This window comes from Naegleria gruberi (genome assembly GCF_000004985.1).
Source record: "Naegleria gruberi genomic scaffold NAEGRscaffold_2, whole genome shotgun sequence".
In the NCBI taxonomy this organism is placed as follows: Eukaryota; Heterolobosea; class Eutetramitea; order Acrasida; family Naegleriidae; genus Naegleria; species Naegleria gruberi.
Genome location: NW_003163325.1, coordinates 657539 through 678070, shown reverse-complemented (window position 1 = coordinate 678070; position 20532 = coordinate 657539). Strand labels below are relative to the sequence as shown.

Genomic DNA, 20532 nt, shown 5'->3' with positions numbered 1-20532 from the left:
CTCAATTTTGTATATATATTGGAATTGTCAGGAATACTTTGTTTATCAAAAGAGAGCCGATACACTGTGTGTGACATGTGAATAAGGGAGAAAGTCAAATCTGGAGAGCCATAGCACCTTTCAACGATATTATCTGACGCAATTAAAACTCCAAATATATTAGTAAACCTAGAATCTGTTATATCCATTACAACTTTCCTTTGTAAATTGTTGAGTACTGCAATACCAGACTTTGTTGCCATTGAATTATCAAATGATGTATTTGAAATGGATACAAGGGGAGACAGGACACCAACTCAAAGGTTTAGTCAATAACAGTTGCAGAAATTGAATTCCCTCCTTCAAAATGACAATCTCTGCGAATTGAGATTGGAAATGGCCAAAGTTGGGGATCCACTTTGAAATCTTCTACTTTCCATTACTGTTACAGAGTTAAGGTTGAGTGTATTAACTGCATGATTCTCATCAATAGTATCTGAAAAAGAATCCCCAATCTTCAGTATTGAAAGCTGTTTGAGCTGGAGTTTTTTGTGTCCCTCTAAACATACTCAAACTAAGAAACTGAACTCTTGATCCAATCTTTAGATCACCTCTTTCGAATGTAATAATCAAGATTTAGTTTTTCCTCTTTATCCACATAGAACACAATAGTTGCATCATCCCTAATTGCCAATGCAGTATTAAAATGTATGGTCATGTTTTGATTGATAAACACAACTCCACTCCACTCAATAACATTGGTGGGATGGTGATTATGTAAAGCACCAATTAAATTGATTTCATACACACGTTACACATTACAATGACTAATACTACCATGAGAATTACACTATATCTCCCATTCATTAACATCTTCTGCTGCTTCAAACAGTATTGTTGAGTGAGTATCGAGTGAGGAGGGTGGTTCATTTGTTATTGAGGTTTTTGATATCTTGAGTGTTACGTTATTATAAAAGTGTAAAGTAACACCGTCCAAATGAGCCTAACAATGGCTTCATATATATTGTTGATTTTTAATGGTGCATGTTCAATTGGAGCAAAATGATGAAAATTACTCAATCTAACATTATTTCAACAAAATTAAAGGGCAAGAAATTAAATTATTATTTACAAATTTTTTGAAAAAATGAAACAACATGTTAGAATATCCTTCGTCATTGGTTTAATATTTGTTATAGCATCGTGTTTAGGAGGTTTCTTATTGTCGGAAATGGCTGAATGTTCGTCTGTTCTCATGGATGACCAAGAAGAAATTTTAAAAACCAACTCGGGTGATGAAGAAAAAAACAACACGGAGAATGACTTATTTTCCTCTCTGCTTTTTGGAACAACAAATGGTTGGGTCTCCATTTTAATGATATTTATTGTTGTTGGAACAACTTCACTACTTACTAAAGGAACGGAAATTAGTAATCTAGTAAATAATTATTTATTATCACGAAAGGAAATCAACAAGGATAGACCAAAAAAGCGAGTAAATATAAATACCAATACTTCAGAAAATAATAATAATACAATAGAAAAATTGAATCAAGATGGAGAAAATATTAGGAAAAATCAGCAATCGGATGAGGATTTAGAACACATCACACCATCCCGAGTTATTAAACCAATATTGGTAAAATCTATCAATCATGTGGAAAAGAGGAAACTTGGATCCGCTCCATTAGATTTAATTTCTGAAGAACAGAAGAGAAAAGTGGACTTGGTAGCCAATCTATCAGAATCACTAAAAGACTGTGATAATATTAATATGAATGTAAAATTTTATGAACCAGTAGCAGTCACTCCTACCAATATCTACTCTTCAGGACGGTATGGCCTTGATTTGGAAGACGAAGATGACAACATTCCACCTATCCCTATTGATATTTCCAGACCAGAGAGAAGAATTATTCCAGTAGAATCGACTCTTGAAGAATTCTCTGAAATTTACTCCAAAAAATCTATACCTACATCAATCAAAATTCAAACAACCCAGACACCAATTATTCATCAACAGGACACTAAGAAAGCACTTGAAGAACTCCATATTAGAAAGCAAAATTCTAGACAAAACATCGAAAAGGAACTTGCAGAAATTCTCAAACTTGTCGAATGTGAAAATGAAGAAATTAGAAAGGTAGAACAAGAACGACTTGTTAAAATTAAGGCAGAGCAAGAACGTATCGCCAAGATAAAAGCAGAACAAGAGAGAATTGCTCGTGAAAAACTCGAAGAAGAAAGGAGAAAAGCTGCCGAAGAAGAAGAAAAGAAAAGACAAGCTGCCATCGCTGCCACTGCCCCAGCTGAAATTAACGTTTCTCCTATCAAACCTCAACAACCAAATAGTATCGGTACTGCAGAAGAAACTCCAGCCGAAAAGAGTGACATTTCCATTGTTAATCCATATTCTGGACCTAAGAAAACCCTTACCGTTCCAAACTTTACCAGACCAAAAACCTACGTTATTGCCAAAATTTATGTTGACAGAATGGAGGAAATGTATGCATCGTTCCAAAAGAGAATGGATCCCCAACTAAAACCAGAAATGGATGCTGCCAAAAAGCTCATTAACAAGACCATTAACAGAATAACAGAAACTAACCAGAGAGAAATTGTAAAGGAAATCAATCAAATAATGTCCAAGCAAAAGGTCAAGAAGGATGTATTCTACTTTTGTTTGTACTTTTATGCTAGAACCATTGTGGATCAAGCAGCAAGTCAAACTAGTGATTTGAAGAAGGTGTTACCATTCATTGAGGTAACATCTGAATTGATGAATGATTCTCCTGAAATTTTGGATGCTGTGATTGGATACATTCATACCAATTGCATCTTTACAATTCCATACTTCCCTTATGAAGTTACTGATGCTTCTGATTTGAAGAAAAAACTTGGCTTCAAGGAAGAGGATGGCGAAATGGAAAGTCAATCTCAATACATGAATAGAATGAATGATATTATTACAATATATGCCATGATTATTCAAAATAATCCACCAGGTCACAAGTATGGTATTGAGAAGGGTTGGGAATGGCTAGCTGCCTTCTTGAACTCACGTCCAACAATGTTTACATTGGAAATTTTAGATTCATTCTTGAGAATTGCTGGTTACAAGATGCATCAAATCTATAAGGCTCAATTTGCCAAGATTCTAGAATTTATTGAAGTTCATTTACTGGCCAATCCACCAAAAGGTTCTGATAAGGCCTCTCTTTCTAGATTTTCTGATTTAATTGGCAATTTTAAAAAGAGCAAACAAATGCCAAAGCCATCTTTCTTGGAATAATATTATTACTTTTATAACATGCAAATTGTGATACTAATGTAAAGTGTTTAGAATTCTACGATTTTGTAAAGTGAGCTGCATTTATTGACTTAAAAAAAATAGATGAATGTGAAGGATAATAATAATACATCAATAGTACCTTCTTCTTCTTTGAACACAATAGAGGTTCGGAAAGACTTTAGTTTTATCAATACTATTAAAGAAACTTTTCCAGCACATTATGCACTCTTCAATACGGAATTGTATTTTTCCAACATGTTACTTTGTGATTTGACAATGCACTCCAATGCCAAACATTCCTCTGTTCTTCTCTCCACAAAACCTTCAATGACTTATCAAGTTATATCCTATGTGACCAATTTTTTCACTGTCACCTTGAAGGATAGAGTGAGTCCATTCATTGTCAAGCAAATGGCCAATCTGATTTGGTTGATTCGTTACAAGATTTTATTTGATAATTTAAAATTAAATCCAATTCATCACAAAATAGAAATTAATAGGTAGAATAAATAAGAATGATTTTTAATAATACTAAAATTATGATTTAATATTCATCGTGAAGATGTCTAACAGAAGGACTAGCACCTTCTACAAAATCATCAAAATTATTACGTTGAATATTCATAGAAGTTGATGTAAATCCATCATAACGTTTCACATCAGTATCATTGATCTTTTCATATTCCTTTCTCTTCTTACAACATTCATGCTCAACTTCCTCTTCCTTTTCCTCTTCTTCAACTTGATCTTGATGATAATGTCCTTCCAACATGCTTGTACAAATCATGTTAAAGATGATATAGCCAACAAAGTTGCCCATCACAATTGCCATAAAGAGTCCAAAATTATAGGTCATTGAAACTAACATGAGTAGATACCCTATAGACATTTCCAAAAAGAATCCGAGTGGTTTACAAATATATGAAATTACATAGTGCAAAATTCTTCTCTTCTTTCGGTCGACTTGAACATGGAGAGCAAAGAAAATAAATTGATTAAAGAAGGCAATTAAAAAGATTCCAATTACTGAGAGGGCATATTTCCATTCATTATCCGCATTCCAATTTTGAAAAAGAATATATTTAACAAATGGTTCGAATGATTGTGGTGAGAAATACATTAACATGTGATGAGTAGAGTTACCACCCATATCCATCATCATTGGTTTGGAATTTTGCATCATATGGTCCATTCCCGACGATGATGAATGCATCATTGAGTGTATCATTTGATGATGTTGGCACATTTTTTCTCAGATTTTTCTTTGTGAATTACCTTTTTAAACAAGTAAATTAAGTTTAATTCTGATTTTTTTGATTTTTATTTAATTTTAAAATTAAAAATTAAGTTTTGGTCAAACTTCTTGTAAATAAACGAAATCGAGTTTTTGCTGGAGGTGAAAGAATAAAAAATTTAGAAAAAATGAATAGAAACTCATCAAAGAATACAGCTGATAAAAATCGGAAGAGTAAACAATCATCATCTTCAAACGACAAGACCCGAAACAACAAGAAAGACTCACAAACATCAAAATCAAACAAGTTAGAAAGTAAACAAATCAATACAAGTGAAAAGAAGAAAGTTTCATTTTCTTCCTCTGTAGAGGAAGCAAACCCTACCAGTAGTAGCAGTAATATTGAAAAGAATAGTATTGAACCAAAAAGAAAGTTAAGGGATGTAGGAAAACTTATAATATCACCACCCGAGCCAGTGGGATATCTAGTTGTATACTCGAATGCAAAAAAAGCTGTTAGACAAGATCTAATGACACTGTGGAAGTTAGATCCAAACTCTGAGGATTATTCAGCCAGTGAACAAAATTATCTTTCAGAAATTAGATTCGGAACTGATGAAAAGTCAAACAATGTACAAATTAAGAGAGCAGTCAATAAGGATTGGCCAATATTGGAAAATCATTGTCATTTAACCTATTTGGACAATAGTACAGTATTAATTTTAGAGGAAGGAGCCTTGGTAGTGGTGAATGGAGTTGCTTACAAAAATTGTGACACCGACGAGAATGATATTATTAACACAAATAGAGTCAGCATATCAAATGGCGATATTATTGATCTAGATGGAAGACTTTTGATTTATTCAAAGTACAACAATCCATCCTATTTACAAGGATATCAGGAAAAGTTTGATGAATACATTCGAGAAAGAAACAAGAGGAAGAGAGATGAAGAAGAAGAAAAAAACAAGAAAGCAAAAGTTGAACAAGATGATGACAATGAGGATGAAGATTTTGAAGGTCTAGAAGATTATGAGGATGAGGAGGACTCAATCGATCAAGAAATGATAGACTCTGAGGAGATTAATAACACCCTTTCTGAATACAACGAGGATGAAGAGGAGGCACAAGAAAATAACCATGAAGAAGCAGAACTTGGTGGATTAGAAGGAGAAATAACTGTTGATGAACATGTTCCTAAGTTTTTCTCACAATCCCCTCAAACACCTCAATTGCGCGATTTGAAAACAAATCTATTTATCCAACCAGAGGAAAGTCAAATAGATGAGGATAATATTGTAATTGACCAAGAGTTCTTAGAAGAGATTATTGAAAAGTTAAATGGTGAAGCATCTGCTAAAATTGAAGAATTAGAAAAAAAATTGAGTTCACAAGAGAAGAATGAACAGGAGCACAAGGAAAATATTAAGATTTTGCAAGCTAAACTAGAAGAAGAGTCGAACAAGTCCAAGAAATTGGAAGAGGCAAACAAGAAGATTCAACTATTGGAAAAGCAATTAGCTGACAAGGACGAAGATATTGATGAGTTTAAGAGATCACTTGAGAAGGCTGTGCAACGTGCAGAAAAAGGTGATAATTTGAAGAAGGAAAATGAAAAACAAAAGTTCAAACTAAAGGATATGGAGGGAAAGCTTGAAGAAAAGAGTCGTCTTATTGAAACAACTCTTGAGGAAAACAGAATTTTAAAACTTAGCTCGGACAGTATGAGATCACAATTGAGTCTTTTAAGAAAGAATAGTTTTCTCTATGAGAGCTTGAAGGACTTATTACAAAAGAACGAGACGAAATCATTTTGGGAAAATTTTGAAGCCATTACAAAACTAGTTTCAGAAACCATGAAAAAGAGTCAACCAACAACAACTAGTGGCACCAGAACTGTAGATAATGATGCAACCTTGATACTATCAGCTGATGATATTGAATCTTCACAAATTTCTTCTCCAAATCAAAAAAGCATTAAGGCAACTGCCAAGAAACCCCTCCTTCTTACCAAACAAGCCCTTGCATTACCACCCAACAACCATACCAGCAAAGGAAGTGCAATATTTGTGAAACCTCAATACAAACCTACCATAGATACACAAGAACTGATAGATAATATGATTGATAATACAGATCATGATTACAGTGCAATTTTAGAAGAAGATTATCAAGATTATGAAAATCTTTCAGATTAAATTATTTAATAAAAATATCAAAAAAATGGGAAATGCAAAATCGGTATTTAAAGCTGCACAGCCATCACTTCTTCGTCGTCATCAATCGGAATTGAGTCAAAATAATTACTGGAGAAAATTTAAATTATTTGGAAGAGTTAAAGTTAATGATAAGAATGTTTACGAGAGATTAGAACATCCAAACTTTAACCAGGATGAAATTAATTCCGTGATGGATAAACTGAAGGGAAGAACATATTTGACTCCATCAAAACAAGGAAGCTACACCTTTATTGTAATGCTAATTGTTGGTATCATAACTCTTGTTGCTGTAACTGTGGAAAATTCCAGATTGGAAGAAAGATTGGCAGTAAACAAGGCGAAAAGGTCAATTGAAGGTTCTGCCAATATGACCAGAACCTCTATTGATTCCTATTATTTCCAAGATCATTTAAGACCTAGAGTGGAGAAGGATTTTAGAAGATAATTATAGTGAAATGGTTTTCTATCAATAACAAAAGTTAGTGATGTCAACGAGAAGGTTAGATACAATTAGATGATTTAGCGCCAATATATGACATTGAGCAATTACCTTGAAACCAATATTAGCTCCCTTACAAAAATAAAGGGGATGGCGCCAAAATTTGGCGCCTTTGAGATACAATCTGCAATTTTTCAAAAACAAAAAAAATGAGTGTATCATCCTATGGTGGCAATTCCTCTCATATCAGTCGCTATTCCTTAACCGAGGAGGATGATGAAGGTGAATATGACATAAGTCATCATGAAGAACAAAACGATAGAGTATCAACAACAAGTATAAAGATGAAGAGATGTGATTTAATTGCACAATTAGAGAGGCTTGGATATGAGGATGTTCCTGAAGACGTTGTTCAGGAATTCATTGCAGAACTTAAAACTGAAAATATTGAGGTTGAAGATGAAGACCCTGAAAATACAACTCAACTCTCTTCATCTGTTCTTCCTGAAGATGATGAAGACGAAGATGACGAACAAGCCGAAGAAGATCAGGAAGAGGAGGAAGAGGAAAGCGTGCCAGTGACAGAAAGCGAACATGACTATGAAGAAGATGAACTTAATACCTATCTCCCAGAATATACTCCAATCTTAAACAATAACAACACTGTGGATGATGAAGATGAGGATGGAAGGGTTCAAATAATTAAGAGAACAGCAGTTAATGAAAGTTTCAATCATATCAATGAGGAAGACTATAATCATAGTGATGATGAAGGTTATGACACAGCAACATACTATGGAAAACACTACTCGTCCTCTATGAAAGAGGTTGACATGGCGAGAGATACAAGTTTTAATTCTAGTTTCAGTACCAAACCTCAAGCACCTCCTCAAACAATTAATAATATCCCTTCCCCAAATGTATATAATTCACCAGCAAGAACATCAACAAACAACATGTTTACTTCACCAACTAGGAATCATCTCTCAACACCGAAAAAGGTTGAAACAGTTAGCTATCCATTCTCTTCACCGAATAGAAAGAGTCAAGATCATGATGATTACCATAGACCAATAACTTCAAGAGATGTCACACACCATGATCTCCAAACACCAACATCAAAAGTGAAATTCAAACCACTTGAGGAAAGTAATTATACACCACCTTCTCTTCCTGTTAGTAGACCTAAATCAGCTCCACTTGTAAAAACACCTATTAAGGAACCTGTTATCAAGACACCCAGTAAATCAGAATCACCAAAAGACTCTTCACAAACAGGTAAAAATTCTAGTATGGTAAGATCATCAACGTCTTCGAGTATTTCCTGTCAGTCAGCAAAACCACTTCCTTTCAAATCAAATGTTAAAAAGCCAGTAACCTACCGAAAGAAGGTGAATGATCCAGTCAATAGGTGGAGAGAAATGAATGCCATGTGGAAAAATGATCCATTCCTTAAAAATCAGCAATCCCAACAAAAGAATCATAGATGGAGAGTGAGACAGGAAATGTTAGAAATCCAAGGAGATAAGTATTTAAATCCAAAAGAAAGTCGATAAAGTTTAGTTTGTTTTTCAGATCCAAATTTTAAATTATTAAAAAAAAAATTCATGATAAATAACTTTCGTGATTCACATGATGAGGGGACCTCTTTTATAATCTTTGATGATGATGTTTCTAGTGCATCATCTCATCGATTTGTAAATAATGTGAATGACCAAATTTTCGGAAAATCTTGCTCCGATCTTTTGTTTGCAATGGATTGTTCAGATTTAAAATCTATCACTCTCCTTCTCGATTCATCACTTCACACTTCAAAACACCCTGTAAATAGTAGACAAAATATATTCACAGAATTATCAAATTCAGCCCTGTACATATCCCGAGAACATTTGACAAATTTTGAAAAAGACACAACAATACAGCAATTCACTAGTATTATTAGGTGCATTTTGCTGTATGAAAAAAGCAGGAGGCGCTGTTTGGACTTTATATTCGATATATTGACGACCAATGAATCGAGCAATATTGAAATTTCAGGAAGAATTATTATTTCTCTAGTCAGTGAACTGCACTCTACTTTGTATCATTTTAGGAACACAACTTCAATATTAACACTGGAGAGGAGTGATTTCAATGGGAAAGAAAGTACTTTATTACTTTATGATGAAGAGGAGGAAGAGCTGACAAATATTTCTAGTCAATCCAAACCAACTAATGGATATGATATTTTAGCTATCATGTTAAAAGATTATCAACATGCTAATATTTCTTCCGAGTCATTAAATGCTTCTATTTTGCATATTCTAAAGGATATCAAGGAATTTGTGATTGAAAAAATTAATATAATTTTGAATAGTAACAATAGACGTCAAAATATAAATGTAAACGGGGGAATAGCATTTATTGAACTACTACCAATAATGATTTCAACATGCCAAAGTCTTTCTGGTCAACTAAGGCTATCCTCTGGATTTAAGGAACAGACAGATGTGGAGGTTATTAACTTTATACTTGAAAAACAATGGAAGGCAGAATATTTTATTAGTTTACTAAATGTATTTCTAGATGTGAAAATAGAGGAAGATTCAAATGTAAGTATTCTTGAACTATTAGAAAAATTGTAAACATTGAAATAGTTCCATGTTTGTATTATTAGAAAAATTCAAGCCATTCCTAAAAGTGTTGAACTCTCTGGCATGGTCCAAGTATTATTGAAATTATCAGAGCTATACAATATTCAAAATTTCACTAATTTGGAATATATTCAAGTAATCAAGACAGTCTACTCAAAATGTGATAGTAATCGCGATGCTAAACTTAATCTATATTTTATTATTCAATCAGCTTTTCAATATTCCCTACCTTTACTAACTATACTCCTCAAATCGGTTGAGCAATTTTATGTTACAAAACCTAACAGTATTTCAAAATGCAATTTTGCAGAGCATTTTTGTGATTTTATGATGCTCTTACTGGCCTATAAGAATGAATTGGTTAAGGAAAAGGTCTTCTCTCATATTAATCAATATATATTGTCTCTTCTGAAAAATGTGGATCCTAAGGAGCAAAGATTATCAGAAATTCAACCATTTTTTGCACCCAAGTCAAAAACTACATCTGGTGGCTCTTCCTCAGACCCACAAGATGATACAGAGCTTTTAGAATTGAGCGATATTTCATATGTTGAGGTAGGTTTTCTTCTATTATTAATGTATTGTTAATAACCGGTCTCTTAGTCAATAATTAAAGCAGCATGTAGTGTTGAAATAGTATCTGAAGAACTACTATCCATTTTTGGGGAATGGTGCAGGATGAACAACAAGTCACTTGTTGCACTTGGAAAGAGTGGTACAATTCTCTTATTTACAGCTTGCGAAAGTAGTAGGAGTACAATATTACAAAAAGTTATTGGAAACATCGCAGAAGAATGTCAAGGTCCATTCCCGAAAGATACAAACATTGTCATATTGGAGGCATTACTTGAAGAGGAAAGAGCCTTTGCTTTCTGCACAATTATTGAAAGATTTTACGATTACTTGTCAACATTTGATCAATATTCATATCAAATAAGTAGCAGAATACTTTTAGCTCTGCTTCCAGTGACTGAAATATCAGATTATGTACGAGGAGAGTTACTTTCCAAGTTGGAAAAGATGTGCTCAGAAGTAAAGAGAGAAAATATAATGGAGCGAAGGAAATTGGCAATATTTGGGTTATCGATGCTCTTATCTATACCCAGTTACCAAGATGATCAGATGAGTATTCTGGTATCTCTGCAGTATGCATTCAAATTCAATGATTTAGAGCTTAAATCTCACTTGTATAAGTGTTTGACTAGTTCCCTTTTGGTAGGTATTAGTGTGATATTTTCAATTTGCTAACAACTATTTTTCAAATGCAGAAAATGTTAAATGGAGAATGCAAATGTTGTCTCACTGATGAGGCCAGTAATATTCTATATCAAATATTGAAATCGAAAGTTGTACATGTTTTTCAGCTAACATCTTCTGGATATGAGATTAATTTTATGAATTGCTTTGAAGTATTGAACGAAGATGCAAAAGTGCCTTCCTACAGACAACTTGAGTGTGTACATGAGCTTTTCAAATGCTTTTCTACTCTAGACAAACTCTCTAGAAAGGCAATATCAGGTCCTATTGGATTATTTCAGAAAATTTATGAAAGTCTAATGCAAAGTTTTAGGGATGCTCCTAAATTGTGTAGCCTATTAAATATGGACAATTCTGATAGTAACCTGTCAGTATTCAACAGAATCTCAATTATATTGCCTTTAATACAGGTATTGATAGAGGAAATTTTCCAAGAGAAACAAGAAATGACAAGGGAAATTTTAGAACTTTTAGAAATATCCTCACTCATCCAAAAAATCGAAAAGGAATCCAAAAAGAAAAAGGATACACTTTTCACATTCGATACATGCACTCTATTATCTGTGGATTTGGCAGACAAGATACGTGGAGAACATGTAGAATGGAACAAGTCATGGCTCATGTCTCTTATTAATCTCATAGACCACACAACTTTTCATGCTGAATCTTTAAAAGAAAAACTTAATGATAATTTCCTAAAAATGATAACTGTTAAAAGTATTGAGGAAGTTCAAGTATTGGGAAAAGTCTCTCAAAAGAGTCTTACTCTTATTAGGACTATTCGTTCGCTTTTCACGCTCTTTATAACTTTATACAACCAAGAACAGGCAAGGAGGTCAAAAATTAGACTTGTCAAATCATCCTTCTTACAGTCAATTGAGGACTGCATTGGTAGAGATTCGATATACCTCAAAAATATTTCATTAGAAACTTCTATTCTCGAAAGACTGAGAATTAAAATCCTCAATCTGATGCAAGTTTATTTTGAGGGTGTCAAGCTGAGCACTAGTGATTCGTTTGGTAAGATGAAATCATTGGAAAAGTTTATCAAGTATGTCTTTAATGTAAAACAGATCCAAGAGACTATAACATCAAACATTTCAATGTTAGAACATGGAGATCATCCACTTGAAATTGATATTTCTGGAGCCAACAGGAGAAGACAAATTGTGAACGATTTCACAATCAATCCACTTGATTTTATAACCTTAACATTTTACTTTACAAAACTACTATTTTTAGATACCTATAAGACTAGTAGATCTTGTAGTGCCTTTTTAAAGTTGATCAAGACATTATCAAGTGTTCATCCATTGACAATTTCAATTGGTATTTCTAATGGCAAGAGAGTAATGAATGATGATGAGGAAGATAATGATGATGAGGAGGAAGATAGTGACTCAGATGAAGAAATGACTGATTCATCTTTATGCAGTGCAAGATTGGATACTGTTTGTGTATTGATGGAAATGCTTGTCAATGAAGATTTATCTTCAAGTGTAACAACACCTATCATTAATCAGACACTCATGTTTCTGTTGAATGTTTCAACAGTTGCCAAATCTTTAGACTATTGTGCAGATTCTATTCAGTCGTGTATGGTGGCTGCCTTGCCAAATAGCTCTACTAATTTGCCTACGCGGTTAAACATATCAAACTTGATGAAGTCTAAAGATTCTCCAACCAAGACAATTGTGGTTTCCCTTTCCTACATTGAACTCATTGTTGCAAAAATCAATCAACAATTCAAAAAGCAAACACGTTTCACAACTAGTACCATTTCAAAAGGTTTTGGATCTTCATTTTCCCTCTCCTCTAATCTTTTGAATGATGAAAATTGCCCACTAGCTCTATTCTCCAAGATTAGAGATTGTGTTATCAATTCAGTTGATTTAATATTTGCAGAATCTGATAATATTCATTTGAATAGAGATTTAATAATATCCAAGTTGGAGAAGATTATGATGGGTTTATGTACCTATGTAGTGAATAGCTCATCAACATTTAAAAAGAGGATTAGAAAATCTCTCGAAAAGGAAAATATTGAAAGGTTAGAGATTGTCTCTGAAAATTATAGTTGTATTTATGATACACTTTCTAAGGTTTCATCAATTAGAAGTTCTATTAATGCCAAAAACAATACAGAACTTAACCTTACCAAAAACTTTACAAAATTGGAACAATTGATAGAGAAAATGTGTTTTGATATTAGAGACTTGTCCAAAATATATAAGAAAAAGATGAAAAAAACAAAAGAATTCCCTACTCTTGAAGTGCTGGATGAACTGGCTGATTTTAAACTCAACACTGAATCATCAACAGATAATAAGAAGAAGAGAAAAAATATGTCCTCATCCAGCCAATCAAAAAAGAGAAAGAAATCTCAAACCAGTTCACTGAGAAGTAAGAACAAATTCATTGATTACGCCTTGTGTGTTGAGGATGATGCAAATTACAGTGATGCCTTTGCTGATTTGGAGGATTGGATTGACGATTCTGGTTGGTCTCCATCAAAACATCCAAAATCCAAGTATGCCGACATTGAAGAAGATGATTAATTCATTGATATTAATAATGTGTGATTGATATAATTCTTCTCACAACAAATTTGTTGGCCTTCAACAAAACATTTCAATAAATTCCTCTAAACATTAGAACAAAAAAATGCCTCCACGAACAAGGTCTTCTGTAGCTCGAGGTGTCATTGATAGTAGCAGTGGTGAGGAAACTTTTTCCGATGATGACTGTGATAGTGATTCTATAGTAACAGAAAAAAACAAGAGGAAAATATCAAACCAATCAATTAGGAAGAAAGTTCGTGTCATCAATTCCCAAAAAGTGATATCATCGGAATCATCAAACCAAGATAGTTCACAAGGCGATTCAACAAACAATGTCTCGTGTATTCAACAAATTTATGAGCAAATGTTGAAGGATTTTAATGAAGAAAATTTCAATTCTCTTCCCCAAGCAAGACTGGAAGAGTATGAGAATATTAAACAAAAAATTGAAAATAGTATCAAAAAACAAAGAGGCCTAGTGATTCATTTATTTGGAAGGGAAGGATGTGGAAAAACTCACTTGATGAAATTTATTATCAATCAAATGAAAGGAAATGGTAGTTTACTTGAAACTATTCCATTTTTGGATTGTTCAACAAATCAAATTGATTCATTGAAAGAATTATGTAAGATATTGTACTTGTCATTTAATAAGAGAGAATTAAAATCAATTACCCCATCCAAGCTATTTACAAAGTGCAAAAAGATGAGATTAATAGTTTTGGATTCGGCAGATTGTTTAATTACTGAAAAACCAAAAGTGAGGGAACAGTTGAAGAAATGGGCTGATTCTTTCAATTGTATATTTATTTGCATTACAACTAATCAGATTGTGAGTCATGAAAATCTTTTAATTTTCAGACCACTATCATCAACTGATTTGACCATAATTTTGAATGAGAAATTGAAAACCTTTATTGAGAGAACAGAAAAACCAATGTTTGATAGAAATTTAATTGGGATTATATCAAAACACTTTGAAGAGTTTGACATGAGGCACGTTCTGAAATTGATAAAGAATGTAATTTCTTTATGTATGCTTAAGAATGCCAATCAAGTCAATATTCCATCATTTTTCCAAATTGCTGCCAGTGATCTGGCCACAAGAAATCCAGTATCAATTATTAGCAGTCTTTCATTTTCCCAACATCGATTATTGGAAGTATTGACTCGTAAACAATCGATTGTTCAAAATATTGAACAACAAATCCAGTTTAACAAGCTGTTAGAGAGCTCTGATAGTGAAGATCTTGTATTGAAACATCGAGAAGACATTTCATCATTGGTATTTTACGAGACTGTTTCCCTGGATCATGTGATACGAACATTTAATGACTATATGCAAGATTTTACCAATGAAAATATTCCCTATGCTGAAGTTAAGGAAATGTGCAGAGTGTTGGATGATTTGAAATTGTTAAAATTGGATCAAATGAAAATGGAAGACACTGTTCATTCTAAAGTAATCATTTCTAACAATATTAAGGCAGACTCTACAATTGATATAGTGACAGTTCTCGTTTCTTTCGAAACTGTACAGGAGGGAATTGCAAAAAAGAAGGAAAAGACTCAATCTGATACATCACTCAAATAGTAAAGTCTCAATAAAGTTAGCTCCAATATGAATCCTGCAGAATCAGGATGGTTAATATTTTTCAAATGAAAAACGAAAATTGATTAATTAATTAAAAATAAAAATAATTCAAAAAAAATGAACACTGTTGTTACAGGACAAAAACTTTTTTATCTCATTGATGCCAAGAACCAAATTGCTGGTAGATTGGCCTCAAAGATTGTACCTATTTTGATGGGTAAACATAAACCAATTTATTCGCCTCATCTCGGACAAGAATGTGGAGACCACGTTGTTATTGTTAATGCTAAACATGTTGCTCTCACTGGTGATAAATGGAAGCGTAAAATGTATAGATGGCACACTGGATATGCTGGTGGATTAAAGGAATACACTGCTGAACAAAGACATGAACGATTCCCAACATATGTCTTGGAAACAGCCATCAAGAGAATGCTTCCAAAGAGTAATAGTACTACGAGAAAACTGAAAATGAGCAGAGTACATATCTTCCCAGAAGATGTCCATACATATGAGGCCCAACAACCAATTCCATTGGATTTACTCGGAACCGATGCAGTCTATGCTGAAAAGGAAAACATTTAAATTTATTACAACAACAATTTTAGGAGATGTATTTAAACGAACATCACTATAGTACAATATACAACATTTGATATTACTCATATACTTTTCATCCATTATGGAGGTATCCCATTTAGGTTAAGATTTTGTTTCTACTAATTTTCAATCACCATTCACACAATTTACAATAAAAAAGAAATTTATTAAACTAGTTGTTATTTTGAGTTTCTTAGTGGAATAGCTTGATTACCTAACTTTAATGTCACAGCCAGCCCCATTCTATTTTGGTGTTTAATTTACAAAATTTTCACAAATGTTCGTGTTAATACTAAGTGAAGTATTAAGAGCACTAGGATTGAACTAATGGTAGACAGCTTCTCTGGCTACACCTCTAATTCTTCTCGTAAGTTGAATATCTTTTACCATAATGGTAACTCGTTTTGCGTGAGAGGCACATAAATTTCTGAAAAGGTCAATTAAGAATAATGATATTGAAATACATACGAATCTTCAAACAAGTGTATCAAATAATCCTCAGCAGCTGTTTGCACAGCATCAATAGCATGGGCTTGCCACCTCAGACGACTATTCACAGCAACCATTTCCGAAATTTCCTTCACCAAACGAGCAAATGTTAATTTGGGAATAAGTGTATGTGTAGTTTTTTGATATCTTCTAATTTCTGCCAAAGCCTTTTCTCCAGGTCTTCTCTTTGGTCCACTAGGTGGTCTTCTAGCTGTGGATTTTGATGTTGTTGTCTTTTTCTGTTTTTGCACACCTGCAGAATTTCTTGCTGGTGTTGTTGTTGTGGCTTTTTGTCGGGATGGTGTCGTTCTTGGTGGTGGTGTATCATCACCACTAGATCTTTCATCATCACTCTCGGATGATCGTGTTGTTCTGCTAGCAGTTGTTGGTCTCCTTGTGGTAGAACTACTGGAAGCAGCTCCTGTTCTTGATGAAGATGCTGTTGTCAATTGACCTGTTGGTGTTATTCTAGTCTGTTGCATTCTCTGCGAACTAGTCATAGTCTGAGGAAAACCACTTAGCCTGATGTTATCATCTTCGTCTGATGATGCTCTTCTTCTTGGCGGCATTTTTTTAATCTTGGCGCCAATCTTTGTGTGCATTAAAATTTAAATAATAAATATAATAAATAATAAAATACTAATAACTAATATTGTAAAATCACAATAAATTTATTAACTATTTAAAAAATTGTAGTCTTGAATATCATTTATTTCCTATTTGCATGGAGAGTCATTTGCATCATCTCTGTAACCAGATTGTCATTAACCAATTCGTTTGGCATTTCCTTGAAGAGTTGAATCATTTTATCTGAATCCATTTGTTTGAGGTAACATCTCATCAAAATCAAATAACATTTGTAATCTGGAGATTTGATTTGTCTGAAAATCTTTTCAACCTTATCAAACATTTCTCTTTCATAAAACATTGTCATAATCATGGCATCAAAATAATTTCTCTTTTGTGTATCAATATCGTCGAGTTGAGTTACTGCCTTGTATAACTTTTCTACCTTGTCATAATTTTTCAATTTGTGATAGTAAACCATTAATAAATGATATGTAACATGGTCAGGATTTCGAATAGAATTCTTAATAAAGTGTTCAATTTGTTCTATACTAGTGTTTCTATGAATTAGTGATTGTAGGTAAACATTCAGAATATTAATGTTATCGTTATTAATAAATTCCCTAGCTTTAGCGAATGTGTCTTCAACTAGTAAATATTCCTTCTTTTTCAAGTGGTAATACATTTTGAATCCCGAAACAACTATAAATATATCCTTATAATATTTAAATTCCTTGCATTCTTCCTTATAATTACTCTTGATAACTTGGGTCAAATCTACTAGTAATTCATTTCCACTCTTGGTTTCATTGTTGCCTTCCAAGGATTTGGAATTCAACAACTTGTAATAAATATTGGAATAAATGTTTTGAATCTTGTCAAACATGCCCAATTTCGAGTAAGTATTCATTAATACAACATAACATGCTTGATCTGGTTTTTCAATTTTGGAAAACAATTGTTTAACCTTATCTATTAATCCCTTTTCTGCATATACTCCCAACAATATTGTATAACATTTAAGTGTTGGATTTTGTAATTTTCTAAAGAGAATTTCAGTCTTGTGAAGTGAGCCCTTCTTAGCATAGGCCAACATGAGTGTATGGATTATATTTTCCTTTTCCAATTCAATTTCTTTAATCTTGTCATTCGGTGAATTTTTTGGTAATGTAATACGAGAGAGTAATTCCAATACTTGTTTCACTTGACCCAATCGAGCATGTTTTAGAATTAAATTACGTATGCTCTCTGTATTATTATTATTATTATTTTGTTTAAACTTCTTATTATTCGGAAATATTGATGTTGTAACACTATTCATCATTTGGGAATTTACTCCAATATTATTATTTGCACTACATTGATGATATCCACACCGCAATGATGATGACGATGATTCCTTTGTTTTTTTAAACAATAACAGTGAAGATGAAATCCTTCTCAGATTCATTTTTTTAATTGTTACATTAATTAATATTAGACAACTTTTTATAATAGCTAATGAGAAAAATAGATTAAAATTCATATTATAAATACTATGATGTATTTCATTGTTTTATTTGATAATAATATCATTATTCAATCAAAAAACCTCGAATAAAAAAATGAAACTATTGAATGGAGGGAATTCGACAATGCTTGGTCAAGTTGTTCATCAACTCGGAAGAAGAATGACCAGTAAATCATCATCAGCTTCAGGGAATATGAAAACTTTTGACGACAATTCAACAAGTAGCTATGCAGGAAAAGTATTGAAAATGGTGAGAAGTAAGAAGAATCTTAGGGTTGCTATTATCGGAAGAGAAAATGTTGGAAAGAGTACATTATTTAATTCTCTATTGGGAAGACAACATTCTATTGTTCACAATTCTCCTGGTGTTACAAGAGATTGTCAAGAAGCAAAAACACAAATCAAATTGAAATATCCAATGAATGTGTCCGAAGTTGTTTTTGATAAAAAGGCAAGAAAGAGACTCATCAAGAAGATTTCATGTACATTCATTGATACTCCTGGAGCAAACTTTATGGAGTCTATTATTCAACAAACTCAGGATAGTATTGCTAGCTCAAATGTTGCCTTATTGGTAACTGATTGTCGTGATGGACTTCAAAAGTGGGATTATCATGTTGCCAATTATTTGGAAATGAAAGGAATTCCAGCCCTTCATATTTTGAACAAGTGTGATGGCCCATTAATGAGAGGAGATTCTGATGAATTGGAAGAAGTTATTTCCAAAAATACTATACCTTCACTAGGAAAGCCTATTCCAATTTCAAGTGAAATGAAAATTGGAATGGATCAAATTGTTTCAGCAATTCAATCTTATCATTTTTTGACTGAAAGTTTAAACGAGGAAACATTACAAAAAACTAGAGATGAATTATACCAATCTGTCATTGAGTCAATTAATCAAAGTAGGGTGTCTAAGAATGATGGTGATTACATTACGCTCGATGATGGAGTCATGTGTGAATCTGAATATGATCTAGCCGACGAAAATAATGAAACTAATTTCTTCCAACCTAGAGACTTTAAGGGTGAATGGGAAAATTTACCAACCGTACCTAGTTCACGTGATTTTACTGAAACAGTCAAGATTACCCATAAAGATATTGAAAATTTGGGTTCAAAACCTCAAAACTATAGACAAGAAAATGTTGCACCAGCTCCAAAGGTAGTTCAACAAGAACAAGAAGACGTTGAAGAAGAAATGGAAGAAGCAGAAGAGCCGCAAGAACTTGTAAATTCCAGTGGTATGAAGGAGGATAACATTATGAGATTGGCCATCATTGGTAGATCCAATGTTGGAAAGAGTACTCTTTTGAACCATTTAATTGGTGAGGAAAGAACTCGTACTTCAAGCACACCAGGAACCACACGTGACACAATTGAAGTTGAAGCAATCAATGAAAAGACCGGTCAGCATTACTTAATTTGTGACACTGCTGGTATCAGAAAAAAGAAACATACAGACACAGATCGTATTGAACAAATGTCTCTAAAAGATACTTACAGAACTATCAAGTATGCTAATGTGTGCTGTCTCGTTGTTGATCCAACACATAATATCAGTGGTGAGGGTTATGGGCTGACCCAACAAGATTTAGACATTGCAAGAATGGTTGAAAAGGAAGGTAGATCTCTTGTTATTGCTTGCAACAAATGGGATATGGTCAAAAATCCATACGTTGTTGCTCAACAAATTGAATCTCAAATTGAAAGCTCACTCTCTCAAATGCAAGGCATTTCAGTTGTGGTATGTTCTGCAAAGACTGGTAAAAACCTATCACTCCTCCTCAAAGAATGTGAGAAATCTTATAGAAAGTGGTCTTCAAAGATTTCTACACATCAACTCAATACATTTATCAGACAATACTTGGAAACCAAACCAATTCCTCAAAGTTATCCAAAAGTGAGATACATTTCACAGGTAGCCATTAGACCTCCAACTTTCTGCATTCACACCTCCAACAAAAAGTTCCCAACCAACTTTGAAAGACAAATTATTAATGCCATTAGAGATGAATTTGAATTGGGAGGTGTTCCATTCAGAGTCATTCAAAAACTCAATTCTAAGAAAAATAAGAACGAGCAAGACAATTAAATTATTTTCAATACTTTATTATTTTTAAATTAAATTTTTAAATTAAAAAAATGGCCACCAGAC

The 20532-nt window shown here is 33.1% G+C and overlaps 9 protein-coding genes across 9 annotated transcripts; 6 read left to right on the top strand and 3 right to left on the bottom strand.

Annotated features, from left to right (window-relative positions):
* Positions 1 to 1126: 1126 nt before the first annotated feature.
* On the top strand, positions 1127 to 3271 carry NAEGRDRAFT_61988 (uncharacterized protein; the record flags this gene model as incomplete). Its single annotated transcript, XM_002682876.1, has 1 exon — positions 1127 to 3271. The coding sequence occupies one exon, from the start codon at positions 1127 to 1129 to the stop codon at positions 3269 to 3271; it is 2145 nt and encodes a 714-aa protein (XP_002682922.1).
* Positions 3272 to 3815: 544 nt separating this feature from the next.
* On the bottom strand, positions 3816 to 4517 carry NAEGRDRAFT_61987 (uncharacterized protein; the record flags this gene model as incomplete). Its single annotated transcript, XM_002682662.1, has 1 exon — positions 3816 to 4517. One exon carries the CDS (start codon positions 4515 to 4517, stop codon positions 3816 to 3818), a length of 702 nt encoding a protein of 233 aa, XP_002682708.1.
* Positions 4518 to 4693: 176 nt separating this feature from the next.
* NAEGRDRAFT_77939 (uncharacterized protein) lies at positions 4694 to 6733 on the top strand (the record flags this gene model as incomplete). Its single annotated transcript, XM_002682875.1, has 1 exon — positions 4694 to 6733. One exon carries the CDS (start codon positions 4694 to 4696, stop codon positions 6701 to 6703), a length of 2010 nt encoding a protein of 669 aa, XP_002682921.1. The 3' UTR covers positions 6704 to 6733.
* A 639-nt stretch (positions 6734 to 7372) lies between these two features.
* On the top strand, positions 7373 to 13711 carry NAEGRDRAFT_77938 (uncharacterized protein; the record flags this gene model as incomplete). The annotated part of the gene is made up of 5 exons (XM_002682874.1): positions 7373 to 8691; positions 9286 to 9754; positions 9800 to 10351; positions 10400 to 11011; positions 11464 to 13711. 5 exons carry the CDS (start codon positions 7373 to 7375, stop codon positions 13609 to 13611), a joined length of 5100 nt encoding a protein of 1699 aa, XP_002682920.1. The 3' UTR covers positions 13612 to 13711.
* A 6-nt stretch (positions 13712 to 13717) lies between these two features.
* Positions 13718 to 15208, top strand: NAEGRDRAFT_45503 (uncharacterized protein; the record flags this gene model as incomplete). Its single annotated transcript, XM_002682873.1, has 1 exon — positions 13718 to 15208. One exon carries the CDS (start codon positions 13718 to 13720, stop codon positions 15206 to 15208), a length of 1491 nt encoding a protein of 496 aa, XP_002682919.1.
* Positions 15209 to 15313: 105 nt separating this feature from the next.
* NAEGRDRAFT_34892 (uncharacterized protein) lies at positions 15314 to 15981 on the top strand. Its single transcript, XM_002682872.1, has one exon. It carries the CDS (start codon positions 15326 to 15328, stop codon positions 15791 to 15793), a length of 468 nt encoding a protein of 155 aa, XP_002682918.1. The 5' UTR covers positions 15314 to 15325; the 3' UTR covers positions 15794 to 15981.
* On the bottom strand, positions 15959 to 16866 carry NAEGRDRAFT_77936 (histone H3 variant; the record flags this gene model as incomplete). The annotated part of the gene is made up of 2 exons (XM_002682661.1): positions 15959 to 16235; positions 16277 to 16866. The coding sequence occupies 2 exons, from the start codon at positions 16864 to 16866 to the stop codon at positions 16133 to 16135; spliced, it is 693 nt and encodes a 230-aa protein (XP_002682707.1). The 3' UTR covers positions 15959 to 16132.
* Positions 16867 to 16978: 112 nt separating this feature from the next.
* NAEGRDRAFT_56635 (uncharacterized protein) lies at positions 16979 to 18188 on the bottom strand (the record flags this gene model as incomplete). The annotated part of the gene is made up of 1 exon (XM_002682660.1): positions 16979 to 18188. The coding sequence occupies one exon, from the start codon at positions 18186 to 18188 to the stop codon at positions 17007 to 17009; it is 1182 nt and encodes a 393-aa protein (XP_002682706.1). The 3' UTR covers positions 16979 to 17006.
* A 346-nt stretch (positions 18189 to 18534) lies between these two features.
* Positions 18535 to 20469, top strand: NAEGRDRAFT_56634 (small GTPase; the record flags this gene model as incomplete). Its single annotated transcript, XM_002682871.1, has 1 exon — positions 18535 to 20469. One exon carries the CDS (start codon positions 18535 to 18537, stop codon positions 20467 to 20469), a length of 1935 nt encoding a protein of 644 aa, XP_002682917.1.
* Positions 20470 to 20532: the final 63 nt, after the last annotated feature.